The sequence below is a fragment of the Propithecus coquereli genome, unplaced genomic scaffold, assembly GCF_000956105.1.
Source record: "Propithecus coquereli isolate 6110/MARCELLA unplaced genomic scaffold, Pcoq_1.0 Scaffold520, whole genome shotgun sequence".
Lineage (NCBI taxonomy): Eukaryota > Metazoa > Chordata > Mammalia > Primates > Indriidae > Propithecus > Propithecus coquereli.
Genome location: NW_012151064.1, coordinates 113,978 through 127,710, shown reverse-complemented (window position 1 = coordinate 127,710; position 13,733 = coordinate 113,978). Strand labels below are relative to the sequence as shown.

Genomic DNA, 13,733 nt, shown 5'->3' with positions numbered 1-13,733 from the left:
AGTAAATTAATTTTTTTCTGTGAGTTTTAAAAAATATGTATCATGAAAAAGCATTGAGTTGCAGCCCAGTTTGCATATAACTCAGTGACAGAAGAGATCTACACTGCTTAAAGAAGACTATTAATCATAGTTAAGCCCATTCATCTTATTTCTTTCCAGCTAACCAGCATAATGATCAGGATTATTATTTCTAATTAGAGGAAGTAATAGATCATGTATAACCTTAGGATGAGTCCCATTAATTAACCCGAGTCCTAGGGGACTTCAAATAGAGGTGGTTAGGCACTCTGTCTTTGTCATCACTCACACCATAGGTTTACACTCAGTACACATGATCACATGTAATTGAAACTGCGATTTCTTAACATGCAAGAGATATAGCACTACAGATGATCCGACATGTGAACAAATATGGAGAAAAACAGAACAATTGTTTAAACTGCATTATGTTGAAGTTACCTCGTCCTTAAATATTCTTTGAGAAACATTTCCAAATAAAAGGATCCCTTGAGAACTAAAAAATCTAGTTTGTAACACTTCTAACACAAGAATAAAAGGGGGAACTCTTATACTTAAATATCTAAAACTGAACAAGTATCTTCTCCCACACAACTGCTTCTTCCTATTGTCTTCCTTATTTTCTATATCTTATTCCTGTAACACGAAGGCTATAAACTAAACATATGCACATGCACTATACATAACTGTATAGAGTATATATATATATAAAATTAATTCCCTTTCTTTGATTGATGTGTGTGTGTGTCCCTTGTTCACTTTAGAATTCCCCATCTTGTTGACTCTTTCATAAGCAGTTCTTCATCGTCATTCTAACTCCTTAAGTCCAGAATTATTACTGTATAGTTTTGAGTATTACAACACCCTTTAAACGGAGTCCCTATCTCCATATACATAATGTGATAGATGGTCAATGATATAAAAAATAGAGCTGAATAAGATAACAAACATCAGAGCAGAGAGTTGGGGTCATCTACAATTTTAAGTACAATAGCCAGATTAGGCCTCATTAAGAAGGTGATGTTTGGGTAAAGATTCAAGAGGTGATGCAGTTGACCATGTGGCAATATGGGAAATGAGTAGCCCTGAGGCAAATATATGCCTGGAGACTTCTAGGGTCAAGAAGAAACTGCATTTTTGGAGTAGGATGAGCAAGATGGAAAGTGGTAGAGAGTACTTTAGAGAAGTAACAGGGCTAGATGGCCCTTGAAGGGCCTGAATAAAGCTTTGAAGGCCTGAATAAAGACTCTGCATATAGATCTGAGTGAGATGAGGAGATACCAGTGGGGAGGTTAAGCACAGAAGTGACATGATTTGAATTTCATTTTAAAAGGCTCACTGTTATTGAGGTAGATTGTAGGGGAGGAAGGAGTCCAGTAGATATCCACCACAGTTATCTGGGAGTAACAGGATGGAAGCTTGGTAGCGTGGAGCAGTGGCGGTGGAGAGATGTGATGGGATTCTGCATGTTTTGAAGATACAGTCAAAGGGATATGCCGATTGATTGGATATAAGGTTTTTAAGAAAGTAAGGCGTCAAGGACATCTCCAAGATAGTTCGATCCATACAACTAATATGATGGAGTGGCCGTGGATGGAGATAAAAAAGGGTCTGGGTGAATAAAGTTTAAAGAGAAATTTCTGATGTGTTAGACATGCAAATAGAGATATTATCGAGGCAGACAAATATGTGAATCTAGAATTCAGGAAAAAGGACAGGCATCAGTTTGTGAGTGAAACACATTGACGGCAGGTAAAACCATCAGATAAGATGAGATCGCTAAGGGAGATAGTATATATAGAGAGGAGTGGTTGAACTGGGATCCGAAACCAGTCTGACTCTGAATTCATGCTGTTTAAATATACTGTTTTAAACTTCCCCTTTATGTGAATAAATAAAATTTTACATGATGAATTCTATTCAGTATAGAGGTGAATCCAAAAGGAATAGTCTCTTTCTGGAATGCCCTGCACACCTGATTTATAACTATTCTTCAAGATTTTTAGTACCACAGGTGCTATAAAATCTTCCTTTAACACTTTTTCTCTTCATCAGTATTTTCTTAGTTATACTGCATTACCCTATCTCGATGTTTTTTAAAAACTGCTTTGAGAAAACACAGGGTTCTGTGTAGATGCCACAAGCACAGTGGTGGAGTGATGGGAGACTGAGAGCTTATTCAGGGCTCTTTCATGCTTTAAACAGAGCAACTTGACTGTCTTCTGTTTTACATGCTGTTCCACTTAAGGTTATCCCAAATGTTGTGTAAATATGTACTTGGAAGAATGAACAGTCTTAGACTGACAGAATTTTTGATATATTTATGTTTTTGTCTTTTGCCTCCTACCCTACCAAAATCTGAAACAAAAAGGATACAATATCTTTAGATGGCGAGAAATCGATTTTTGTAATGATTGAGTTTTACATCTTATTTCAGAACTTATGTTTGAAAGTAAAAATTCTAAATTCATCATGTTAAAAATAGATTAGATACAGTCCAAGAGAGAATTACTAAACTTGAATATAACATTGATACAAAAATGCTATCTAATCCTCAGATATTATTCAAGTTTCACCAATTATCCCAATAATATGTTTTACACAAAAGATCCAGAATCATGTTAACTTCCTGATTTTAATGGTTTTTAGTTTTTGGCAACTTATTTTTAAATGGTTAAGGGAAAATAATTAATACAGTCCTCATAACCTTACTGTAAATTTGAGATTATTTCAAAAAATATAAAATATCACAATTTAAGAAATTTAAGAAACAATTTAAGAAATATTATTGTAAGATATTTCTATAAAACTTGATTCATGAAAATCAGATATATTGAGTTTCAGAAGCTAAAAAATCTATTTATATTTCTATTATCAGTAGATTTGATTTGCATTGCTATACAAATCAGCTCCCTAGACTGAATTCTGTAAAGGAGAGGGAGAAAATAGTTCGTACCTGATCGACCTCTTTGGAAACCAAGGTCTGGAATCAAATAGTCCCATCAAATTAACTAATTGAAATATTACATCTAATAATAACCACATTTACTTTTTGATCTCAGATATTTAATTTACAAAAGGATTGGCTGAAAAGGAGTATGCCCATATTCAACAATGATAATAGCACAATGTAAAATAAAATAAAGAGGCTATCCAAGGGTTTTTATATCAGGTTTCTATTGTTCTTCCCTCAGGGATTAGAGATATTAGCAAGCTTGATGAAGAATAATGTTTCTCTCTATGTCTGATTACATCTGTATCCAATTGTTTGACCCTATAGAGCTTGTCTTTGACATCAGATACAATTAGGTTCTGCAGTGTGTGATGGGAAATGACAAAAATAAGGAAAAAAACAACATATAATGTGTTTTGTCTGTTTGTATCTCAGACAAGATAGCCATCATTTTTTTCCCTCATGTAAATGAAACACAGAAGTAGTATATCCAGGGCTGATAAGACAACTCCACATTTTTATCAGCACTGGTACTCCTATATTTCTGTTTCATGTCCTCAATCTGTGGCATCTTTTCCTCATGATCAAAGATGGCTGCTCGTCCTCAGAATTTCCAAAGTCCATGCTCACATCAGGAAAAAGAAGGCTAGAAAGTCTCACTCTTTGTTTTAAAGATCAAACCTTGAATTTCCATACGATACTTCTATGTTATTCTGCTCAAGCTGCTATAACAGATTCCCACAGACTGGGTGGCTTAAACAAGAGACATTTATTTTTCATAGTTCTGGAGGCTGGAGAGTCCAAAATCAAGGTAACAGCAAGATAGATTTTATTCTGAGGTCTGGTCTCTTGGCTTGTAGGCGGCCAGCATCTCTCTGTGTGCTCACATGATCTCTTTCTTATGTGTTCCCAGAGACAGAAAGAGAGAAATCTCATCCCTTTTTATATAGGGCACTAATTTCATCATGAGGGCCCTACCCTTATGATTTATCTAATCCTAATTACCTCCCAAAAGCCTCATTACCACGTACCACCACATTGGGGGTTGAAGCTTCAACATATGAATTTAGGGGGAGGACACAATTCAGTTCAAGCAACTTCCAATTATATCTCACCAGACAAAGCATAAACATATTTTTTCTATATATTTATTAATATTTGTCCTCTTACATGACAAGATACTAGAAGTTAAAACTTCTCAAAATTCTTCAAAAGAAATATATATACATAAACTCTTTAAGCAGCAGCAGCAGCTTCCAAGATACAGATGTAACAGGAGGGGTAAATACTTCTACATTACCCTATGGCCATGGCTGTTTTATTTAAGAAGAAGGGGAATATGGGAATTAAGTGCCAATAGCAGACTCTGCCACTAAGATACTGCTGATTATTTCAGGATTACTGAACACAGTGGTTGCTTATTTTTAACTTGTCGAACTTGAAAATGACTGTGCAGTATCGCAGGTCTTTGGCTTTCAAATCTAAGAATCCTCTCCTTGGTCTCCTGGCACCCAGATATACTCTGCTGGATTGGCCTTTCTTATGGTAACAAAGGTCAGCACACTTTTAGAGCTTTTTGAATGAGCATTGAAAAACATGCCAAATTTGCCTGGAACTTTAACATTTTGAGTCTAACACCATTAAATGTTTCCTTAACACCAGAGTCTCAGCAGTGCTTCTGTTTAATCACATATCTCCCCTTAAATGTGGATTACATTAGGTGTTAGGTGAGTTCCATTAGGTTAGGTACCTGCTAATAGCATCAAAGGTATGCCAATACACAGTACCTGATAAGTTGCAAATAAATACCACATTTTATTTGTATATTATCTTATTTTAAAAGCCTGATCTATGATAAGACGATGTGTGAGGAAAAGGTTGTTAAGTGATTTATTATTCCTCTGTTTCCATGTTGGGTATTTTATTTTTGCGCTCATCATTTTTCTAAATTCTTTAAATTCTCTTCTATTTTTCTAATCCATTTAATCTTTTTCTCCATCTAACTGCTTCTAAAAATGACGTCTAGATTTTGTATTTTATTTCAAGATACTCTGCAGGCTATAATCTTTTCAAACGGGATGTTTGTTTGTAATAATAGACAACTTAAAATACAATCATTACTGACTTTTAATTTATAACTTATAATGATGCCTTTAAATATTCCAATAAATAAATATCTCTGAAAGACATTGCAAAACATAGTTTCAAAAGAATTCCAAATATTTCACCCAGTGTGAATTTAAATATAATCTCATGTAGTCATAAATTGAATGTTGAATTTGCGAAGGGAATGAAAAATCATCCTAAAGAGTATTTGGGTTCAGATTTAATACTTTGCTGGGAACCTTTATTCAGTTTGAGATTCACACCTCTATTTAAAAACAAGGGGTAACAATTCAAATTGAGTTAGAAATCAACTAAAATCTGTATCTGTTAACATTATTTTTTTACATATGGAAACTTTTGTAATTCTAATTTTGTAAAAAGATTAGAAATAAAGGAAAAATAAAGGAAGTTGAATGCTAGTCTCTAGATGTAGGTGTTTTTCAGTATCTCTTCATTTTAGTTTTTAATGGCAGGGGACGGGGACCCATTGCAAGCCACCAGTGTTACTGAAACCAAAACCAGCGAGGGGTTCCAGCCTGGGTCTGATTGCTTGCTGAATATAAAACCAATTACTGAGAACAAGGAGGATTGCCAAGGAAGAAAGGAATTTTTAATAGGGTAATAGCAATGTCATCAGCCAGGAGAGACAGGGGTAAGGAGTAGAGTTCAAATCTGTCTCCCTGAGTTAGGAGAGTAGGGGCTTTTATAAGAGGTTAAGGAATGTGTACAAGTTAGTGAGGATGTTGAGTATTGGTGTAACTCCTTCCAGCATCAACTCAAAAGTCCAAAGTCTCACCTGACACTCAAGTCCAGTTCCTGCCACCTATGAACCTGTAAGACCAAAAACTAGTTATTTAATTTAAGAGATAATGGTGGTACAGAGATTGGGTACATTCCCTTTCCAAAAGGCAGAAATTGGCCAAAAGAAAGGGACCTGCATGTTCGGCATCCTGGGCATACTGGTGCAAGAGGTTTGGGCCCGAGGCCTCGAGCAGCCTCTTCTCTGTGGCTTTGCTGGGCGCAGCCCACGTGGCTGCTGCCATGGATTGGAGTCAGGTGCCTGCAGCTTTTCTAAGCTGAGGGTGCAGCTGCCGGCGGCTCCACCGTTCTGGGGTCTGGAGGGCAGGATCCTTCTGCCCACAGCTCTACTAGGCAGTGCCCTGGTGGGACTCCGCGTGGGGACTCCATCTCCACATTTCCCCTTGGCTCTGCCCTAGCAGGGTTTCTGCGAAGGGTTTCCACCTCCGCAGTGGGATTCTGCCTGGGCACCCAGGCTTTCCCGATCATCTGAAATCTAGGTGGAAGCCGCCACGCCGCCGCCACTCCCACATTCTCAGCACCCGCGGATTTAGCACCACATCGACTCCACCAAGGCTTGTGGCTTGTGTCCTCCCGAGCAGAGGCCTGAGCTATATATACCTGGGGCCCTTTGAGCTGCGGCTGGAGCCAGAGCAGCAGGCACAAGGAGAGCAGCCTCCTCAGGTAGCACGAAGTGGTGGCGCCCGGGGCCTGGCCCCTGCACCATTCGGTTCTCTTAGGTCTCTGGGCCGCAACGGGAGGGGCAGCCTGGCCTCATTTCCATCTGAGACCCTATCAGCCCTGCCTTTACTGTCCATGTTTCTCTCAGAATTTTGGTCACAACACTTAACAAGTCTCTAAGGAGTTCCAAACTTCCCACCATCTCGCTGTCTTCTTCTGAGTCCTCCAAACTCTTCCAACCTCTGCCTGTTACCCGGTTCCAAAGCCGCTTCCCCATTTTCAGGTATCTTTACAGCGACACCCCCACTCCTCGCTTAGTCTGCTTTGTGTGGCTACAAAGGAATACCTTGAGGCTGGGTAATTTATAAAAAAGGTTCGTTTGGCTCACCGTTCTGCAGGGTGTACAAGGAACACGGCGCCGCTTCTGGTGAGGGTTTTGGGGGGCTTCGGGTCAAGGCGGAGGGCGGAGGGGGAGTAGGCCGGTCACACGGCCAGAGAAGGCACCGGAGAAGGAGGAGGAAGTGCCAGGCTCTGTTAAACAATGAGCTCTCGGTGAACTAACAACGTGGGAGCTCACTCATTATTGCAGGGGGGTACCAGCCACTCCTGAGGGACCCATCCCCAAGACGCAAACACCTGCCACCAGGCCCCGCCGAAACACTGGGGATCGAACTCAACATGAGATTTGGAGGGGCCAAACATCCAACCACGTCAGTCCTTTTCGTATTTAATGTACCTAGTAATGTTTCCATATATCCATCTTTCCTTCTAGATCACTCCTGTTCCTGGTACTCACCCGCTTTTAGTTTTTGTGAACCCCAAAAGTGGTGGGAAGCAAGGAGAACGGTATGTTTTTAAAAATCATTTCCTTTTCTATATCACATGTATGTAAAAAAGATAAACTAAAATTATGATGTAAAATGCTTAAAAACATTATTCCTCACTGTTTACTAATTTTAATACACAATGAACAATGCCAGAATATATATATAAAATTATAAGGATATGTGTTTTTAGAATTGAAATTTTAATATAATGGTCTTTGGTAAATACGTTTGTTGTCATAGCTTAGGTATTTGAATTCTCTCTACCCCACATATCACCCCCAGCCCTTAACAAACAGCTTCAATTACAACATGGCTTCATAAATACTATTGAATGAAAATTGGTTCTCTAAATGGTTAACATGATGGCTTCAGGTAAATCATAACCCAGTACTGAGGAACAGAATTTATATCTAGCTTCTAGGCAAAATACATTATAATGATTTTCTGCATGTGCATTTTGGAGAACATGATGCCATATTTCCTGGAGAAGCACAGACTATTTAATCTGAATAATAATGAACTGCATTATCAGGTATCTCAGTATTCTGGCTGATAAAATTTCATTTTTGTAATGAATCAATGATTACATAATCATATTTAATACAAATATGAAAATCACTACATTGAAGAGTAATTTTTATGTTCTTAAGAGGACAGTCATAAACAAAAACCTTATACCTGCCTGAATGCTTTCTATGTGTCTTTTTTTTTTCTGGAATATTATGGGGGTACAAACATTTGGTTACATGAATTACTTTTGTACAGTTTCAGTCACAGTTATAAGTATGTCCTTCACTCATATAGATGTCTTTTCTAATCTCAACCAAAATCAGCAAACAGATAAAAGCATTCACCCAAACACTATGACAGTAAAATAAATTCCTTTGTGGTTCACCAAATAACAAATTTGAAATGTTTCTCTAAATAAGAGAATTTTGTAACTTAATTTGCTTTCAGTACCATTTAGTTTTCCAGGTTTATTTCAATGAAATGAAGAATGTTCTTTATTTTTCATCAACAAAATATTACTTCTGCTTAAAAAGTATAACTTTCTTCTCTTTCATCAACATATTGTTATGTTTTTACTCTGTTAAATGTAATATAAATTATTTTAAATAAATGGCTTACTAATTGAAAATATTCACAATGCTTTATTAAAGAGAATAGTTGTGTCACTCAGAGATATGAAATAGTAACGCTATAATATTTTTCTCCTTTACTATTTATATTTATAGTCTGTCAGATATATATATTATGGATATTTTGAAAAAAGTAAATTTTTCACAAAGAATTAGATAAAACTTAAATTCATGTTGGAAGTTAGAGACAAATTAACTCTTAGGAGAAAAAGGTGCTGGGGATAAAAGTCATAAGAAGCAGTCGTGCAGGGAGGCAGGCCCATAAACAGTTGTATTGCAATGTCACACAGTAAATGTTAAAATAGAAATGTTTAAAATAAAGGTGCTATGAAAACTCAGAGGAAGAGATAACCATTTCTGAAAGCCAAAATGTCTTCAGAGAAGTAGCTTTTGTATTGGTTTTCATTTAGGTAGATATTAGTCAAATGAAAGGAGAAAAATAGATTTGTGAAAGGACACGGTGTAAACCAGGAGGAATTTACCGAGGTTAAAGTTTAAGGAGAAAGGAGAGAAAAATGAGAGAGAGACTGAGGCCATTTTGTGGAGATATTTGAATTTTATATTGTGAATAACTCCCCACTAGCAGGAACTTCTCATCATGACTGTACTTACGGAGCAGTCTAGAAGAGGGCTGGATTACCAAAAATTTTATAGACCTTGTGAGGGAACTTAAAGCCTGAACTAAGGTAGTGGAATGGAATAGCCAGGTTTGATAGACATTTCTCAGAAGGCAGAGGTCTTGAGAAGGATTCTGAAAGATATAAGCAGATATTATGGAGAGTTTTTATCAGTAAATATCATAAGAATGTGTTTATAAAATATATAGTTTTACATATATATAAAATTAATTAAAAAAGCTAAATATGTCCTTTCACTTTTAATATTTTGTCTAAGAATCCCAACCATGTGGGATATGTGTTACATAGAAAAAATTTTGTTGCATTTGCTTACAAAGACTTTTTTTCAGAAAAAAAAATTTTTCATATGGGTTGTTGAGACAGTTTAGCAATTTTGTGAGCTGACTAATCAAGATGATTTTTTATATAAAATGATTAGGCCACATGAGGCTATATTCTTTGCTTACACATACACATATAAAGTATACAATCCCATTTTACATAGGGGAGAGATAATTTTTGACTAAATTAGGTTGGCTCAATGACCTAGTATTGAGTTCCATGTAGGGAAATGTCTATTGACAAGGATTTATTGAGAGAAAATATTTAAGAAATTTTATACTGAAATATTTTAAAAATATTTATCTGAAATCTAGTTAGCTAAATAATGTTCAAATGGGGTTTAGAAAATAGTCTAAATAAATATGCATATTAAGAATACAAACATTAGTTCTAACAATAAGCTACATTGCCTTTATAATGGCCACTAAGCCCTTTTTTTAAAAGAACCATTAGTTCCTAATAAGTTGTTATACTTCTAATATTATTAATGGAAAATTTATCAAATATCTTCAGTTATAACTATATATATTTACTACTTTAAGGGATGCTACTTATTTAAAATTATTGAGTATCATTTAATTTCCTTTCCCCTCCCTATATTTTCACCTTTATAGAATTTACAGAAAATTCCAGTATCTACTAAATCCTCGTCAGGTTTACAGTCTTGCTGGAAATGGACCAATGCCGGGGTAAGTCCAAGGATAATATCATTACCATTAACTCACTTAACACTAACTAATTAAATAAATGACCTGACATATCTAGAAATAATGTTATTTGACTACAGCAGCCAGATTAGTATATAAAAATTGAATATCAGCTACATAAGAGAAATCAATGTTTTTTGAAATAACTAACAATCCATTTCAAACAGACTTCTCTCCCTTCTAAACATTGTCCAGTTATCTTCTTAATAGTACTAATAAAAATAATAATCACTCTCTCTCACATGCACACAAGCTGAGTGCTTAAATATTTAAGCCATGTGTTTGAAAAACTGCTCTCCTTTCTTATACTTGTTAAATGTAAAATATTTGCAACAGTGGAAAGAGAAAGCCAGTTAACAAGGAATAGAAATCATAATATGATTTTTTCATTTACTACTTACACAATCTAATGAATATCACTCTCTTATAACATACTTTATTGTTAATATATAAAATGTAGTAAAATAGATTTTTTTCAATGTAAACCATATAATTTTGGTATTATAAATATTCACTGAAATAAACCATAGTTACTTTGGCCTAATTAAGTAATTAATGTCATCTTCTTACACTGGCCTCTTTTTTCTCTATCAACATAAGGGTAAACATTAGACCACAGGAAGTGGTGAAAAACTGTATATGCTTTATATATATTTCTTTTAAAGAAAAAAGCCATGTGATTTAAAATGAGTCTTAGAGGTCATTCTCAGGAACGACAAACCAAATACTGAAATTGTCTATACTCTTTTAAAAGCTCAGAATTAAACTATACACCATGTGTCTTATGTTAAACAAGTGTTAATAAAATGCAGTTAATTAATATAAGGCTCCCACAATTATATTCATCTTTCTTCTACTGCATTGCTGTCTGCTGGCCAGAATCAGTTTCCAAATACTGAGCCTTGGTCTGTGGAATCGCCTTCCGGAAGCAGACAGAACACAGGGATTTAGTTCAGAACAATGCCTCTGTTAAGCTCCAAACTACAGAATGCAGAGGATCATGGTCAGACTATTGGCTAGGTGAGCTAGCCACATGCAAGAAACTCCAATGTAGATAAAGCCATGACAAAGTAAAGTCTTGATATTAATTCAGAGGCTCAATCAGGAGAGCTTTTTCTTGCCCTTTAATATTCTCTGGACTTCAAAGAAATAGCTCTTGTTCTGTAGGATTAAGGAATTGTGCATTCTAAAGTTTAGCGATTCCAAGACCTCTGTAAGTCCATTCAAACCAAGTAAACCCAGAATTTCCCACTTTTCACAGTTAAATTGGGGGGAGGAGGTATTGACTCTGCAAATTAAAAATTTTATAACTTAGCCAATGTGCGCCTTCATTGTCTCATCCGTAAAATGAGGAATAGTGCCTGCCTCATAGGAAAATGGAGAAGTTAAATGTCTCTGAAGCATATAAAATGTGCTTACCATATAGTATGTCCTTAATAAATGTTACTTATTATCAATACTATTTGCAGTAATATTAATTAATAATTAATAACATGGCTGCTTTGTAACTTTAGTAAATATACTACAACAACATTGATTTTAGCCCTGTTTTCTTATTTCATTTTTTCTACTACACTTTAAATATGTATTACATGTTTCCTTCACTCTCTCAATTATAAGCATCCTATTATTTTCTACTCTATTTTAATATATATAAAAAATGAATTTAGAAAATAAGTTAAAGGCCCTTCTTAAAGCACTATTACTGCTTAGGAAATAGCATTGTGATTGTTTGGGTATATCTTCCTAAACAATCTAATAGACACATAAAAATTAATATATTCTTCTCTATCTATCTATAATGTATTCATATACCCACACACATATATGTTGGATAGGGATATAGATAAATGTTTTATATAACTTGGAGTATAGATTATATATTTCCCTTTTTATACTCAAAATTAAATGATGTGCATCATTCTATTTCAGTAGATATTGATCAGTTTCATTATTTCTAAGTGCTGCATGATATTCCATAATTATGTTAGCTATCCCATTATTGATGAATATTTAGATTGCCTGTGTTTTTCAAATATTAACAAATGTGTTAAATTAACATTTATCTAGCAGTATATGGTGGTTGATGCCTGTAATCCTAGCATTTTGGGAGGCCACTTTGGGAGAATCACTTGAGCCTGGGAGTTTGAGACCAGCCTGGCCAATGTAACGAGATCCCATCTCTACATTAAATAAAAAAAACTAGTGGGGTATGGTGGTGCTCACCTGTAGTCCTAGCTACTCGGGAGGCTGAAGTAGGAGGATGGCGTAAGCCCAGGAGTTTAAGATTGCAGTCAGCTGTGATGATACCACTGCTCTCTAGCTCAAGAAACAGAGCGAGACCCTGTCTCTGAAACAAAACAAAACAAATCTATCTATCAATGTATCTGTTTGTTTTTGAAAGCATATTCAAATACTTTTATGGACTATGTTGTTGTGGGTAGAATTGCTTTGGTTGAAAATATTTAATGTCTCAAGTTTTTTAAACGAAATAAATTTGAATAGAATTGTGTTGAATTTCTAATTTCACCTTGATCACTATGACCTCTCTCCAATACAAAGGCCCACACTGCCTTCCCAGTGACAGACCCACACTTCCAGGAGTGAGCTATTCCTCTGTTGTTATCCTAAAGGCAAATGCCACAGATAGTTGCTCAGAATGGGGACTCTGACCAGACTATGTTACCCTTCACTTAACCCAGTGGCTGATATGCTCACTTGTAACTCCTCCCATTCCTTTTTCTAGCTCTGCTCCCTGCTCATGGGTCTGCTGGGAGATGGCCTTATTGCAGTGGTTTCCTTTCAATGTATTGCCTTATGAGGTGTTCTACTATGTAGGATCCCCCAGTAATCTGATACCCTTTGTGATTTACGCATTTTAGTTTTATCACCATTTCTGGTTTATTATTTTTCTAATGCTACCATAGATTTGCTTTTTAAAAATATGTATTTTAGTTGCTATCTTGAACCTACAGTTATTCGTTCTTTTTTGTTCCATTTTTATTCTTTAGCACATCAATTTATATTATTCTTTTTGTATCATCTCTTCTTTCATCCTATCTTTATTTTTTGCTTTTTCTAACACTTTGTTTGTAAGAGTAGGTGATTTTCTTGATTGACTGAAACTGCCCTTAGTGTGAATTATCTAGTAAATACTAAAATTCTCTGGCATTTGTTTCCTTTTTGATCTTTAATTGCATTAAAACAGATGTGTGTGTTTGTTTCCATTATATCTCCTTGTGTAAATTCTTTCTTTCTGATCCTGACTATTCTATTTCAAGCTGTCTAAACTAGAGTCTATTTCATAAAAGTTGTTTCCTCCCTACTGGTGCATATTGTGATATAATTGAACAAATTATTTAGAGGCATAAATTACTTAGAAAAGAGGAAATCTAAAATATAAATTGCCCCCTGGTTTTTATATAATTAGATTTTTTCTTCACAATATTAAAATAAATATGTGCATTTCTAGTTGTACACCAACTTCACATGCTAATATGACTTATGACAAGTTAATGTCAACTTTTTTGTATACTTCTAAAGTT

The 13,733-nt window shown here is 35.4% G+C and overlaps 1 protein-coding gene across 1 annotated transcript in view; it reads left to right on the top strand.

Annotated features, from left to right (window-relative positions):
- Positions 1–13,733, top strand: part of DGKB (diacylglycerol kinase, beta 90kDa) — a gene marked incomplete at its 3' end in the record, with an annotated part of 269,792 nt that overhangs the window by 236,685 nt on the left and 19,374 nt on the right. The window contains exons 15-16 of the mRNA XM_012656843.1: positions 7,329–7,402; positions 10,096–10,170. Coding sequence (XP_012512297.1) covers positions 7,329–7,402; positions 10,096–10,170 — 149 coding nt within the window. The remainder of the gene's footprint in view (positions 1–7,328; positions 7,403–10,095; positions 10,171–13,733) is intronic.